General features: G+C 44.4%; 1 protein-coding gene across 1 annotated transcript; it reads right to left on the bottom strand.

Annotated features, from left to right (window-relative positions):
- Positions 1-5,190: 5,190 nt before the first annotated feature.
- On the bottom strand, positions 5,191-13,420 carry LOC125510627 (kinesin-like protein KIN-12G). Its single transcript, XM_048675859.1, has 21 exons — positions 13,162-13,420; positions 12,828-12,983; positions 12,665-12,748; positions 12,445-12,564; positions 12,238-12,351; positions 12,024-12,116; positions 11,372-11,461; positions 11,157-11,227; positions 10,950-11,024; positions 10,756-10,843; positions 10,601-10,659; positions 10,445-10,508; positions 10,309-10,374; positions 9,961-10,095; positions 9,745-9,849; positions 9,386-9,621; positions 9,220-9,289; positions 9,046-9,099; positions 8,831-8,890; positions 8,561-8,640; positions 5,191-7,491 (listed from the first exon to the last, which is right to left on the bottom strand). The coding sequence occupies exons 1-21, from the start codon at positions 13,252-13,254 to the stop codon at positions 5,559-5,561; spliced, it is 3,846 nt and encodes a 1,281-aa protein (XP_048531816.1). The 5' UTR covers positions 13,255-13,420; the 3' UTR covers positions 5,191-5,558.
- Between the last annotated feature and the right edge of the window lie 206 nt (positions 13,421-13,626).

Here is a 13,626-nt window from a genome sequence, read left to right as displayed (position 1 = left end):
TCTGAATGTTGCAGACCCGTTGACTGAAACCTCTCTCACAAGCATAACATGATCAAACCCAGAACTCTTTGGGTGTTAGTCACATGGGGATGTGACCTTGAGTGTTAATCACATATCGATGTGAACTGGATTATTGACTCTAGTGCAAGTGGGAGACTGTTGGAAATATGCCCTAGAGGCAATAATAAATTGGTTATTATTATATTTCCTTGTTCATGATAATCGTTTATTATCCATGCTAGAATTGTATTGATAGGAAACTCAGATACATGTGTGGATACATAGACAACACCATGTCCCTAGTAAGCCTCTAGTTGACTAGCTCGTTGATCAATAGATGGTTACGGTTTCCTGACCATGGACATTGGATGTCGTTGATAACGGGATCACATCATTGGGAGAATGATGTGATGGACAAGACCCAATCCTAAGCCTAGCACAAAGATCGTGTAGTTCGTATGCTAAAGCTTTTCTAATGTCAAGTATCATTTCCTTAGACCATGAGATTGTGCAACTCCCGGATACCGTAGGAATACTTTGGGTGTGCTAAACGTCACAACGTAACTGGGTGGCTATAAAGGTACACTACAGGTATATCCGAAAGTGTCTGTTGGGTTGGCACGAATCGAGACTGGGATTTGTCACTCCGTGCTGGGCCCACTCGGTAGGACATCATCATAATGTGCACAATGTGATCAAGGAGTTGATCACGGGATGATGTGTTACGGAACGAGTAAAGAGACTTGCCGGTAACGAGATTGAACAAGGTATCGGGATACCGACGATCGAATCTCGGGCAAGTACAATACCGCTAGACAAAGGGAATTGTATACGGGATTGATCGAATCCTCGACATCGTGGTTCATCCGATGAGATCATCGTGGAACATGTGGGAACCAACATGGGTATCCAGATCCCGCTGTTGGTTATTGACTGGAGAACGTCTCGGTCATGTCTGCATGGTTCCCGAACCCATAGGGTCTACACACTTAAGGTTCGATGACGCTAGGGTTATAAGGAATAGATATACGTGGTTAATGAATGTTGTTCGGAGTCCCGGATGAGATCCCGGACGTCACGAGGAGTTCCGGAATGGTCCAGAGGTAAAGATTTATATATGGGAAGTCCTGTTTTGGTCACCGGAAAAGTTTCGGGTTTTATCGGTAACGTACCGGGACCACCGGGAGGGTCCCGGGGGTCCACCAAATGGGGCCACCAGCCCCGGAGGGCAGCATGGGCCAAGTGTGGGAGGGGACCAGCCCCAGGGGGGCTGGGGCGCCCCCCCCCCCCACCAAGGCCCAAGGCGCAAGGGAGAGTGGAAGGGGGCAAACCCTAGGCTCAGATGGGCCTAAGGCCCACCTAGTGGTGCGCCCCCCTCTCTCCCCCCTTGGCCTCCCCCCCTAGATGGGATCTAGGGCTGGCCGCCACCCCTAGGGGTGGAAACCTAGGTGGGGCACAGCCCCTCCCCTCCCCCTATATATACTTGAGGTTTTGGGCTGCTAGACACACGATTTGATCTCTCCCTGGCGTAGCCCTACCTCTCTCCTCCTCGTCTCTTGCGGTGCTTGGCGAAGCCCTGCTGGAGTACCACGCTCCTCCACCACCCGTTGTGCTGCTGCTGGATGGAGTCTTCCTCAACCTCTCCCTCTCTCCTTGCTGGATCAAGGCATGGGAGACGTCACCGGGCTGTACGTGTGTTGAACACGGAGGTGTCATCCGTTTGGCACTAGGATCTCCGGTGATTTGGATCACGACGAGTACGACTCCTTCAACCCCGTTCTCTTGAACGCTTCCGCGTAGCGATCTACAAGGGTATGTAGATGCACTCTCCTTCCCTCGTTGCTGGTTTCTCCATAGATAGATCTTGGTGACACGTAGGAAAATTTTGAATTTCTGCTACGTTCCCCAACATCCTAGTCTCTGATGTGAGATTGAAAAATAGTTTCTATAAGACTATGACTGAAAAAAATGAAAAAAAGATGTGCATGCTGGCAGGGGAGGTTGCTTAACATTGCTGGGAGAGTCACACTGGTGCAGTCTTGTCTAACCAATATTCCCATATACATGATGTCCTTCTATCCTCTACCTATAGGTGTGAGGAAAAAAGTGGATTTCTATAGAGCAAGACTAGTGTGTCAAGCAGATGAAGATAAGAAAAAATACCACCTTGTTAACTGAAAACCTGTTGTATGCCAAAACAACAAGGGGGCCTAGAGATTTTAAATTGGGAACTTTTTAACAAAGCCCTGCTTGCCAAATGGCTGTAGAAATCAGAAAAAGAGAATGGGTTGTGGCGGGATGTCCTGCTTGCCAAATATGTGAGAGGAAAGTGCATCTTTAGGATAAAGCATAAACCAGGAGATTCTCACTTCTGGTCCAACCTTTTACAGATTAGGGATATATACTATCAACATGTAATGAAAAAGTTAGGGGATGGGAAAAACACTAGATTTTGAGAAGATTGGTGGGTAGGAGAAAAACCCTTAAAGGAAGCATATCCCAGTCTCTGTTTTATTAGCAACAATCATAATATCTTTGTTTTTATGCCATTGAGATGGGATGGCAACAATTCACCTTTAGAAGAACTCTACTTGGAGAGTCCCTTGATATGTGGAACTCTCTGAAAAGTAGATGTGAAGAGGTTAGGATGTATGGGGGGAGATATACCCATGCGGATGTTGACCCCTGATAAGAAATTCATAGTGAAATCTTTATATTTGCATTTGATCAAAAGAGATAGAGGCTTTCCACACAAATTCCTATGGAAAAGTCAAAGTACCTGCTAAGTGCTAAGATCAAATTCTTCTTGTGGCTTCTTAATAAAAAAAGGTATTACTACTAGAGATAACCTGCTGAAGAGGGGATGTAAAGGAGGCAAAAATTGTGTGTTTTGTGGCTAGAATGAATCCATAGACCATTTATTCTTTTCCTGTTCGATAGCTAGGCTCTTTTGGAATTTGTTGAAGTGTGCTTTTGATCTTAACTTTGTGCTTGCTACTCTACACGATTGTTTTATTAGATGGTTGAAAATGTTCCCTAAATATGATTAAAAAAATGGTCCTTGTTGGCATGTCTGGCCTTTTTTAGGCAATTTGAAAATGCATGAATGATGTGACCTTTGAGAGGAAAAAAATATGTGATCCGATGAATGTTATTGTTCTGATGTGCAAATGGATCTCGGACTGGTCTGTTTTGCAAATAAAACCATCCAAGGAAAAAAATGCTGATGTTGGGGTACGGCTAAGCGAACAGGTAGCAAGTGAAGTGTATCGTGCATCGCAGGGGTGGAGACCTGGAGTCCTGAGGCTGCTGAAGATCTGCTCGTCTCCTAGGCAGGCGATTTGTGCGAGACATTGCATTTTAGATGTTGCTTTTGGTGTCAATCCAATGTAAAAATGCGTGCCCCCTGCATGGGGAGGGTTGCTTAGAAGTCTACTTGTCTAAAAACCTGGTAGTAGTAATTTTGTCGCTCTTAGCTTTATTTTCTTTTCTTTCGCTTTGAATTGAACTGGTACTGGTTTGCATGGTTTCTCTTAATGAAATCGAAGAGAAACCCTCTTTTGCTAAAAAAAACCGAGCAGTCTAACCAAACAAGTGGAACAAAGAGGCAAAGAAGCAACCCCATAGAGACAAAAATAGCTCAACCGCTTCCAGAAGCAATCTGAACGACCGGGCGGCAGCATGGAGCTACAGAAAACACTTGGAACTGCCGCGACGCAAGCAGGCTGATTACTAAATTGAATGTACAACAATGAAAAACAAGCTAATTCCCTACAGTTTTTTTTTTGAAAGGTTAATCCCTACTCTTTTTTTAAGGATACTGTTTTTTGTTTTGAAAAGGTTATAATCCCTACTGTTTTTTTAGGATACTGCTTTTTTATGAAAGGTTATAATCCGTACTTTTTTTGAGCATACTGTTTTTTTAATCCGTTTGAAACGTTATTCCCTGGTGTTTATTGGTGTGGCTGACTCGCTGCCAGAAAAGAAGGAATGCCGGGACGCAACCGCGCGAAAAGGGTGCGAGACCGCGACGGCGGTCGGGGTCGACCGGCTGCGCCACACCTTTGCTGTGTGATGCGATAAGACGGAGAGAGGTCGACGGGAACGGCCGTGACGGCGTGTCGGGCTCCCGGTGCAGCACGCACGCACACGCACGCGGGTGTGTCCGTGTGGGCTGTGGAGCGGAGTTCCGGGAGATTTTCCATCCGACGGCGCTTTTCGGCTGAGCACCCGTGTCTGTTTTGGCCGAGTAGGAGAGATAGGAGGGCGCACGGACACGGGTGGTGTGGATGTCGACGAGGCAGGCAGCCTCGGTCGTTGGTACGCGTCTTACGTGTGATTGATAAGGGAGGTCGGATGATGGTGATGGTCGATTGATATCATTATTAGCCGCTCTTATAAAATGGTGATGACGAGTGGAGAGAGATTGTTTTATGTTATTTTGGATTCATGGAGGAGCAGCTGACCGATCAGTGGAGCCAAGAGGCAAAGTAGATTTCAGGAAAACAACGACCAAATAGGCGAGCCGAGCAGTCCAACCAAACAAGTGGACACAAAGAGGCAAAGAAGCAACCCTGAAGAGACAAAAATAGCTCAAGGAGCTTCCAGAAGCAATCCAAACAACCGAACCGGGCGGCAGCATGGAGCATGAGGGCATGTACATTAGTTCAGACAACTCGTTGTCTGTAACGATGCTCCACATCACGTATAGACAGAGATTAAGACACCCTATACATTAGACCGTCTATTTTACTGTCTATAGCACTCTCAAATATTGATGAGTGGAAGACTAATCCAGGGACAAAGGAGGCAGTTACAAACAACTTTGCAGACGGCACCCCATACAACGGTAGAAGGCCATCTGTATCCACCGGATTTTAAGGGCTGCAGATCGTTGGTTATTCTACAGACGGGTTGTTTCTCTTTCTTTGTTCTCTCTCCTCCACATCATCTAAAATCCTAGTTGTCACCCCTTCCAGACAGCTGACTGGACACCGTTGTACCTGCCCTAATGCCCTCAAGGACCTGCAGAACACATTTCTCAACCGCCACGACACAGCCCAAGTTAACACCAAATGTAGTAGTACAATAATGGAAAACAAGTTTCTCGGCCTGCAACCTCCTGCGATGAACTGAAACACCGGCATTCTTTTCTTCACGTACACACGCAACCACGCTCGCTGCCACAGATTATGATAAACAACAAAATAGTCAAGCCCTCTTGAAATCGACATTGTCCAATCATTGCTGTCTTGCACGGCCAAGTGCATACCAGAAGGAGGTGAATCTATAGTTGCATAGCTTAGCAACGGCCTTCTGGAAGAAGCTTCGATGCCAGACCACCAGAGAACAGAACAAGAGGCCGCGCAGAACAGTTATTACAGTCCACTTCAGGACCTACATCCACCCATCCATCCAAACTACAGAATCGAATCACAGATAACAGCACCCGAGAGAACCAACGTTCCGTTACAAAGAATTTGTACAAAATGAAGGCGGAGACAGACCAGCCTGTCTGTCAATGGCGAGAACCGGTTTGCTTTGGTTCGCAGCAAATCTTATTGGTTGTCGACGAGCAAGAGCTGCCTGGCCTCGGCGACATGGGCCTCGATGGCGTCGAGGTCCCCCTTCACCTTGTCGGAGACGTGCGGCGTGGAGGCGTCCAAACCTCTGGCAACCAGAAGCTCGCCGAGGTCCCGCATCGCCTGGCTCAGCTTCGAGTTCATCTCGTCCAGGGACGTCGTCTGGTGCTGCAACGACGCCTCGCACACCCTGATCTGCTCCTCCTCCAGCTTCACATGGAAAACGCTGTCCTGGTAGTCGACCAGTAGGCTCGGCAAGTCCTTCTGCTGAACCTCCCAGACTTCGGCCAAGGTGTGATCCCGCACAAACTTCTCGGTGTCGGCTTCCAGCAGGGAGAGGAAGCAGCCCTCCATCTCCGATTCAAGGCGCGACATCTCACCGTCAATGTCGTCGCAGTTCCTCATGCTCTTGATCTCCTTCTGCACCACGCTAAGCTGCTCGCGGAACTTCTTCAGTTCAGACAAGAGCTTTGTCCTCTCCTCCTCGGACTTCAGCAGCTCCGACGCCTTGCCGAAATTCATGGGCTTCTGCAACGGAGTCACGGGGCACTCCAGGTTGTCGATGGCGAAGAGAACCCTTTCTGTCTCCTTCCTTTGGGCCTCGAAGGAACGGTATTTCTGTTTAAGGCCATCGATTTTGTTTCTCAGCTCGGTTTCAGACCTGCGTGCCTCTGCACGTGCAGCGGAAATCTCGGTTTTGCGAGTTCTCAACCTACTCAACTGCTCCATCTTTTTATTCATTGATTGAACATTGACGCCAAACTTGGACCCGGCAAGGGCTTCGGTTTTCAAATGCAAGTCCCGGCATGATGCCACAGGCGAGAAAAACTTGCCTTCCAAAGCGTTTTCTCTCTCGTGTGATATTGACAGTGCGGACTTGAGGGCGTTGATGTCTTCCTGCTCTTTCTGGACATCTAGACAGCAGAGCTGAATGCTTGATGAAAGTTCTTCTGCCTTGGTGCTAGCCATTTCAAGTAGCTTGAAATATTGCACTGCATCCTGGGCAGTCACAAGCTTGTCTTGGACATGCTCCAGCTTGACACGGACAAGCTGCATCGCTTCTTTGAAAGCTACAATTGGAGAGTCATGTACATGCTCTCCTTGGAAACCCTCAGCATCGGTTTCAGCATCTCTGAACTGAATGTCTTCTGAACTTTCAAGATTGCTTAGCATACTATCCATTTCAGCATCTCTGAACTGAATGTCTTCTGTAGTTTCAGGATTGCTTTGCATGGTATCCATTGCTTCATCCATTTCAGCATCTCTGAACTGAACGTCTTCTGTGGTTTCATGATTGCTTTGCTCAGAAAATTTCCTTTTAAATTCATCCCTTTCTTGCATAGCTTTCTCATACAAACTCATAAGTTTATCATTTTCTTCATGCATCTCTTCCAGTTGAAGCTGCAGTTCTGAAAATTCAGATCTCGAAGGGTCATCCTTGTGGCTGCAGTTTTCATCCACTATCATAGGCTCTTCTACAGCATCACTACGTGAACCATATGCACCCTCTGGTTGGTCATCCAGCAGGCTATTCCCTCCATTAGAAGGATGGCTGCTCTGCTGCTCATTCGAATCTTCAGTTTGAGGAATGGAAGGATAATTTCCATGTTGTTTCACCTCAATGTTGACAATAGCCTGTTCATAGAGATCAACCAGTCTCTTGTTATCCTCGATCAGGGTCGTAAGCTCTGTTCTCAATTTCTCATTCTCTTTGGCCAACCCAATTGCAGTTTCATGAGCTTCTGCTTCTCTTTGACTTGCAGTTGCTATTGCATCTACCAATGTCTTAAGTTCTGTCTGAGCATCAAGCAAGACGGACTGTTCCTGGTGCTGTGCAGCCTTAAATTCTTTGTTCTCATGGTCGCATTTCTTCGCTACCTCCAACTCCACAGTCAAATCATCAACACGCCTGCACAACATCCAATGTGAGAAATGAACCACATAAATCTCTGGACAAGACAAAGCAAAAAAAAGGAACATAATTCCGGACACACAAAAGAGTAGTATGCAGTGAAAACCATCAGTGAAGCTTTGCAAACCAAGATGAACCACATAAATCTCTGGACAAGACAAAGCAAAAAAAAGGAACATAATTCCGGACACACAAAAGAGTAGTATGCAGTGAAAACCATCAGTGAAGCTTGCAAACCAAGATGATTTAGAAATGACTTGCCATACTCTTTAGGGCCTTTTTATAATTCTTGGGATATCATATGCAAGTAAATCAAACAAAATGCTGCACAGATGAGTTGTTGTGGTTGATCTACACCTACGCTAGCCATCACCCCTTCTAAGAAGCACACCTTTTCTTGAACTTGCACAAATGCATCATTAACTCCAACCACTAAATAATTGATATCTCAAAACCTGGGTGACCTCCCACCAACTATTCTAAGCATATTATCCATTCGATATGCACAGTACTACCAAGCAGAAAAAAATACTAGATTGCCTGGAAGGAACTAAGAAACTTTTCAGTGATGAGAGATAAGCACCCAGATTCAGGTTGAGGGGAACTCAAACCTGGGTGACCTCCCACCAACTATTATAGGCTTCGTTCCTAAGGAGAATAAAAAACAACAACAACAAGAACACCAAGAACCAAATGGTAGGTCTTGAAATGTAGCACGCAAAAACAGCACAACAATTTCTTCAGTTACAGTGACTTGAAACACTAACAAAAAAGTGTTTTTTTACTTCTAGATACTATACACCTCTAATCTTGTTTGTGGGGCACCAAGGGTTTTACATATGTGAGAGTTGTGTTACCATGGGGCCTGAAGTAAATACTGTAAATTTAAGGAACTAATTATGATTGCAAAAGCTGATGACATTAATATTCCTTTCTCATCATACCACACAACCATAGCATGCAATAACAGAATACACAGACAAGAAATAGTGATATTCCTTTCTCATCATACCACACAACCATAGCATGCAATAACAGAATACACAGACAAGAAATAGTGATATACCTCTCGAGTTTCTCTTTTGCTTGAAGACAGACGCTCAAATTTTTACGTAGTGACTCGATTTCTCTCTCATTTTGGATAGCCTGTATAACAACATTACAAACTGATGTTACAGAAAAAAATGAATCAGAATAGGATACTTATTAAGTCAGCTACCTCCTCCGTATCGGAGTTGATCAACAATGTACACTTATGATTAATTTACAGGTTGTTTTAAAAGATCTGTGAAGATATCATCAGACGATATGCCAAATATAGTTCTACAATACCAACCTGCACAAGAAGAAACTCGTTTTTCTCATCACCAGCTTCCTCCCCAAATAGTGAGAGGTCCTGTAGAAGTCATTATGGGATATCGTCTAAGCAAAATGGTAGGTAAAGAGATATAATGCCATGCAAGTATTTGTAACAGCTAGCTAAAGAAAATTCAAAAGTTTTGCATATATTTTCACTAAACAGGACTGAAGTCTACAAATTATATAGCATACCTTGTTAACAGGATCCTTCTCATTCATAAGTTTCCAGTCAAGTGCTTCTAGGAGCTAAAGGAAAACAAACTAAGTAAGTTCAGGATGTTAAGAAAATTATAAGAGTAAAAAAAATTTCATTTTAGTACAAAAAAAATTTATCACTGAAAAATTCCCCTTCACAAAAGTGGGTACCTGATGTTCTAAAACATTTATCTGCTGATGCATTCTTTCCAATTCTCCTTCATCAACAAATGACTGCAACCTACAAGTTCAAAAAAAAAGGCATCAAGCTACCAACTATATTAGTGTAGGCAGTAGAAAAGGGGGGCAACTGAAGTGATTGGATACCGAAGCTAACCTTCGAATCTCCTCCTTCAGTTGTAGATTTTCCATAGCAAATCTTGTAATTTCTGGATTTCGTTCTAGTTGGTTCCGTAGAGCTTCAATTTCCTTCATGAGGTCTTCCTTTTCTTGCAAGAGATGTGCTTCAGCGGATAACTTCCCCGATGCAACTTGCTCCAATCTCTTGATTCGATCTTCACGAAAGCGAAGCCTCATCCTGAAACTTCTCACCTCTTCTGATCTTTGAGTCGCCTGTGGTGCAACAACAAATTGACATTAAGAAAAAAAATACTATACTGGCATATATTTGCTTTTTTAGTGACAAAGTGTTCTAGAGTATCTACAAAATCTAATGTAGTGAAGAGAGATGCATACCAGCTCTTCGGCAATCTGCTTTGCAGCAATTGCTGCCTTTAGCTTTGCTTCTTTTTCCTGCTCCCTCCTAAATGCAGCGGCAAGTGTAATATCATAATCTCTCCTCTGAACACAACACGAGAAAGAGAAAGTAAGCATACGGTTAAAAACATAAGTTCAACAAACAGAACCAGTACATGGATAATGTTCGATATAGACAAAACAGTATATGAATACCTGTGTAGCTCTCTTATCAAACATAAGTGGACTGAATGTGCCATTAGCTTGATCCCATTTGAATGCGCTAGGGGACTCGCAGACAAATCCATTGTTAGTAAATCCAGATTGTCCTTGCAGGCGACTAAGCTCTTTCTGTGGTAATAGCAAAGCATTAGATTGTGTACAACAAAACATATTAACGCTCTGAAAAAAAAATATCAGGCACAGGCCACTGTTAATTAACAACAAACGTCAATCATAGCACAAAGGACCATAATTAGAAGAAACATGTTAACCTGGAACTTATTGCAATCCAGTGCACAGAATATTTTTCATTAAACCGAAATTGAAATTCATCATCTATACCTTGAGATGTTGGATCTCTAAACGCATGCTCAGCACATCACCAGAGGCATCCTCATTTATAATAGCCTACAAAAACAACAATTAGTTATTGTTTTGCATATTAAAAACAAGTCAATAAGACATGTTCATGACATACATTATTCCGTATGTGCTTAGCCCGTTGCGCGAATTTTAATGTGCTCAATGTCTCAGCTGCACAGCTAGAAATACAAATTAAAATATCAGTAAGATGCATGTAACTATAGCAAGCCTTTTGCAGAAAAGGAAAAAGAAATCGTGTTTAGAAGTCTACCAGCTAGATGGGCTTATATTTGCAATTATAGTGGTCTTGGAGTTACCACCAAGTGAGTCCTGGAAAGAGATGAAAATGTATAAATAAACAAAGTTAACATCAGAGATGTCAAAAACATAACGTGAGAAATCTACCACTTCAGCTGTGCATATTACCTGCAGCAGAAATGTCAATTTTGAATCTCGGTAGGGAACATGCTGTGACTTTTTGTTTGACACAGCAATAAGGCTGGTAATAACATGTCTGTAACAATCCCATAGGGAAACAGTGAAATGATTAAACTGAATCAAGTCAAGCTATGAACAGTTTAGTATTATCTGAGGTAAAGAATTGAAGCTCCACAACTAACCCTAAGGTTGAGAGTGACTTGTTGATGTTCGAAGCTTCCTTCAAGCGTTCCCCTTCTGCACCTGAACTCTTTTGCCTGCACATCACACATCATCCACGTTCAGTTGCAAGAATAGGAGACTTGAGAAGCATAACAAGTATATTTGTGGTGGCTCTGAAATACAAGATCATACGTAACAAAAAAAGCAAGGTTACATGTGGAACTTACCTCTCTGAGCCAGCAAGGTCAACAAGGTTAAGATGAGAAAATCGATGATGCTTGATACCTTGAGATTCCCACTGTAAGGTTGATAGTTCAGTTAGAAGATTAAGTGCATCAATACATATGCATGCATTAAGGTAGGGACAAATATATGCTGGTCTAGCAATATCTTTGAAAGTTAAGGCAAGAATGTTTTGCTTCCTATTACACAAAAACTATACCTTGCTCTCTATAAGACAAGTGAATACACTATGAGAACGGCTACTTGCTCGGTTCATATTGGTAGATGCCACCTTTCTGTTTGCTGCCCCCTGAAGAGAAAATGCAGAATTTAGCTAGTGATGTAGTGAAACTAACACAGATAATAATGTGACTAATAAAGGGAGGGAAAAACTTGCTGCAATCCCTAGAGATAAAGGAAAAACTAGTGTAACATGCCATGCGAAAATGATGGATCTGATCAGCTTAACTGCAGTCCATGTTCTAAATAGTTCAGTCACTCCATCTTGTCAGTAAAGTATAATATGCTAATTGTTTTTCCTATTTAAAATTCATATTTACGGATTTCTATTCATACTGCATCAAAAGAAAATTGTATTGTGTAATGTTTAAGTATATAGTTTTGAAAAGTAAGTGGCTGTAATTGTCAGTGACAGTTGCTAAAACGATCAAAAGAGAAGTCAAGGAGACAAGGAATTGGAGATTGAAAAAGCATGTTTATATTTATACACTTAGTTTATATGTGTGTATTTGACTGTTTGTGCGAAGAACCTTGAGCAAAATTGATGTAGGCATGTTATATTAATCATTCTGCAATCATCGACACAGGTACTGCCAAAATCAGGCCTACTACGCTGTTTTTGGGACACTGACCTCGATAAGTTGTTGCAGTGCTTCTCGGGCATTAGAAACCTCATGTTCAGTCAGATTCTCAACATGCATACCCCTTTTCGCATCCTCCCTTAACTGTAAAAGAAAAGCATAGCTGTAAGTTAGATGCAAACTTTGTAAACTTTTCCCAGCAGTGTCACGACAAAGATGCAACCACCAAATAGGTATACGCAGACACTAGATTTCAGTGAATTACCTGTAAGTTTGTTGCATTTGGATTGAGCAAATCCAGAATCTGCTCATTATATATCTCCAGGAATGAGCACTTGCAAGTAAAACTGAGCTTTTCATCTCTTCGTATTTCCTTTTCCTGCAAACAGCAATTGAAAAGTTTACCTCAGAAACAGTACACCATCTACAGCACAAAATTAGGCATCAGAATCAACATATCATCAGAGCTTGCCTTCTGGATTCTTAGGAAGAGATGCTCAAACACTCGAGGCGTCATACCACAGTTCTCATTGTTTCTCCGTGTGCCATTTTCTATGTCCCCAAGCATCGTGTGGGTCTTGCCACTACCGGTCTAAGAAACAGGATACTTTTGTAAGCTCAATGATTCAAAGTGCAAATAAAAGAGAGTAAGCACACTGCAACAGCAGGTGGAGGTGGAGGCTGTAGCTCACCTGCCCATAGGCAAACATGCAGCTGTTATAGCCAGCCATGCAGTTCTCCACCATGGGCACCCCAGCAACCTTGAAAAGACTCTCCTATACAGCACAAGCACAAGAGTATTTACACATCTGCGGAACAAGTAAAGGAACGGGCGAACAGGAACAAGGAGTATACCTGCGTGATGTGCTCATCGGCGACTAGATCAAAGGTGAACCGGGACTCCGGGTGGCAGGTCCAGGTGATGCTCTGGCCGCTGTCCTGCCTGACGCACCTCTTGTCCCCCTGCACCGATATCTCGCTGCTGCTGAGCGGCCGGACACGAATCACGACCTGCGGGGCGGAGCGGTTAGCGCGGACCGGACCTGACGAACCTAGGTGCTCGACGAAATGCTCCAACGGCGCAGCGCGCGGCCGCGGGCGAAACTAGATCGGGACGCCGCTGCGAGGGGAGAATCGAGGAGGCGGAGGCGCGGGAGCTCCCGGCGAGGGGGGCGAGAAGAATCGCTACCTGCACGTTGTTGTCCTTCCAGAAGGAGGGGTCCTCCTGCAGCTCGAACCGCGCGGGGGCGGAGCTGTCGTCGTCGCCGCCGTCCGACAGCATCGCGGCTGCGGCTGCGGGTACCGCTGCGGCTGCGACGGAGGCAGGGATGGGCTTGCGGCGGGCGGGATCTGGGCAGAGCGGCGGCGCGGCGGGCCGGCGGCGGTGGGTGGGGGTGGGGAGAGGACGAGATTGGGGGTTTTGAAATGGGGAGCGGAGAGGAGGAGTCTGGAGACGTTGGGCGATTTCAAATTTGGGATCTGGCCAGGGAGAGGAGAGGAGGCGGCCACCATAATAGAAGCAATTTGCTGCGGGTGGGCCCTGTCCAGCTCACCAATTCACCCCCGCAGAAGTGTACCAAACACTGGTTGTTTCATCAGTTAATCAGTTCTTTTTCTTTTTGCACACACATCAGTTAATCAGTATAGAAGTAAT

The sequence above is a fragment of the Triticum urartu genome, chromosome 5, assembly GCF_003073215.2.
Source record: "Triticum urartu cultivar G1812 chromosome 5, Tu2.1, whole genome shotgun sequence".
Classification (NCBI taxonomy): domain Eukaryota; kingdom Viridiplantae; phylum Streptophyta; class Magnoliopsida; order Poales; family Poaceae; genus Triticum; species Triticum urartu.
Note: the sequence above shows the minus strand (reverse complement) of the source record. Positions and strands in the feature narration are given on the sequence as shown.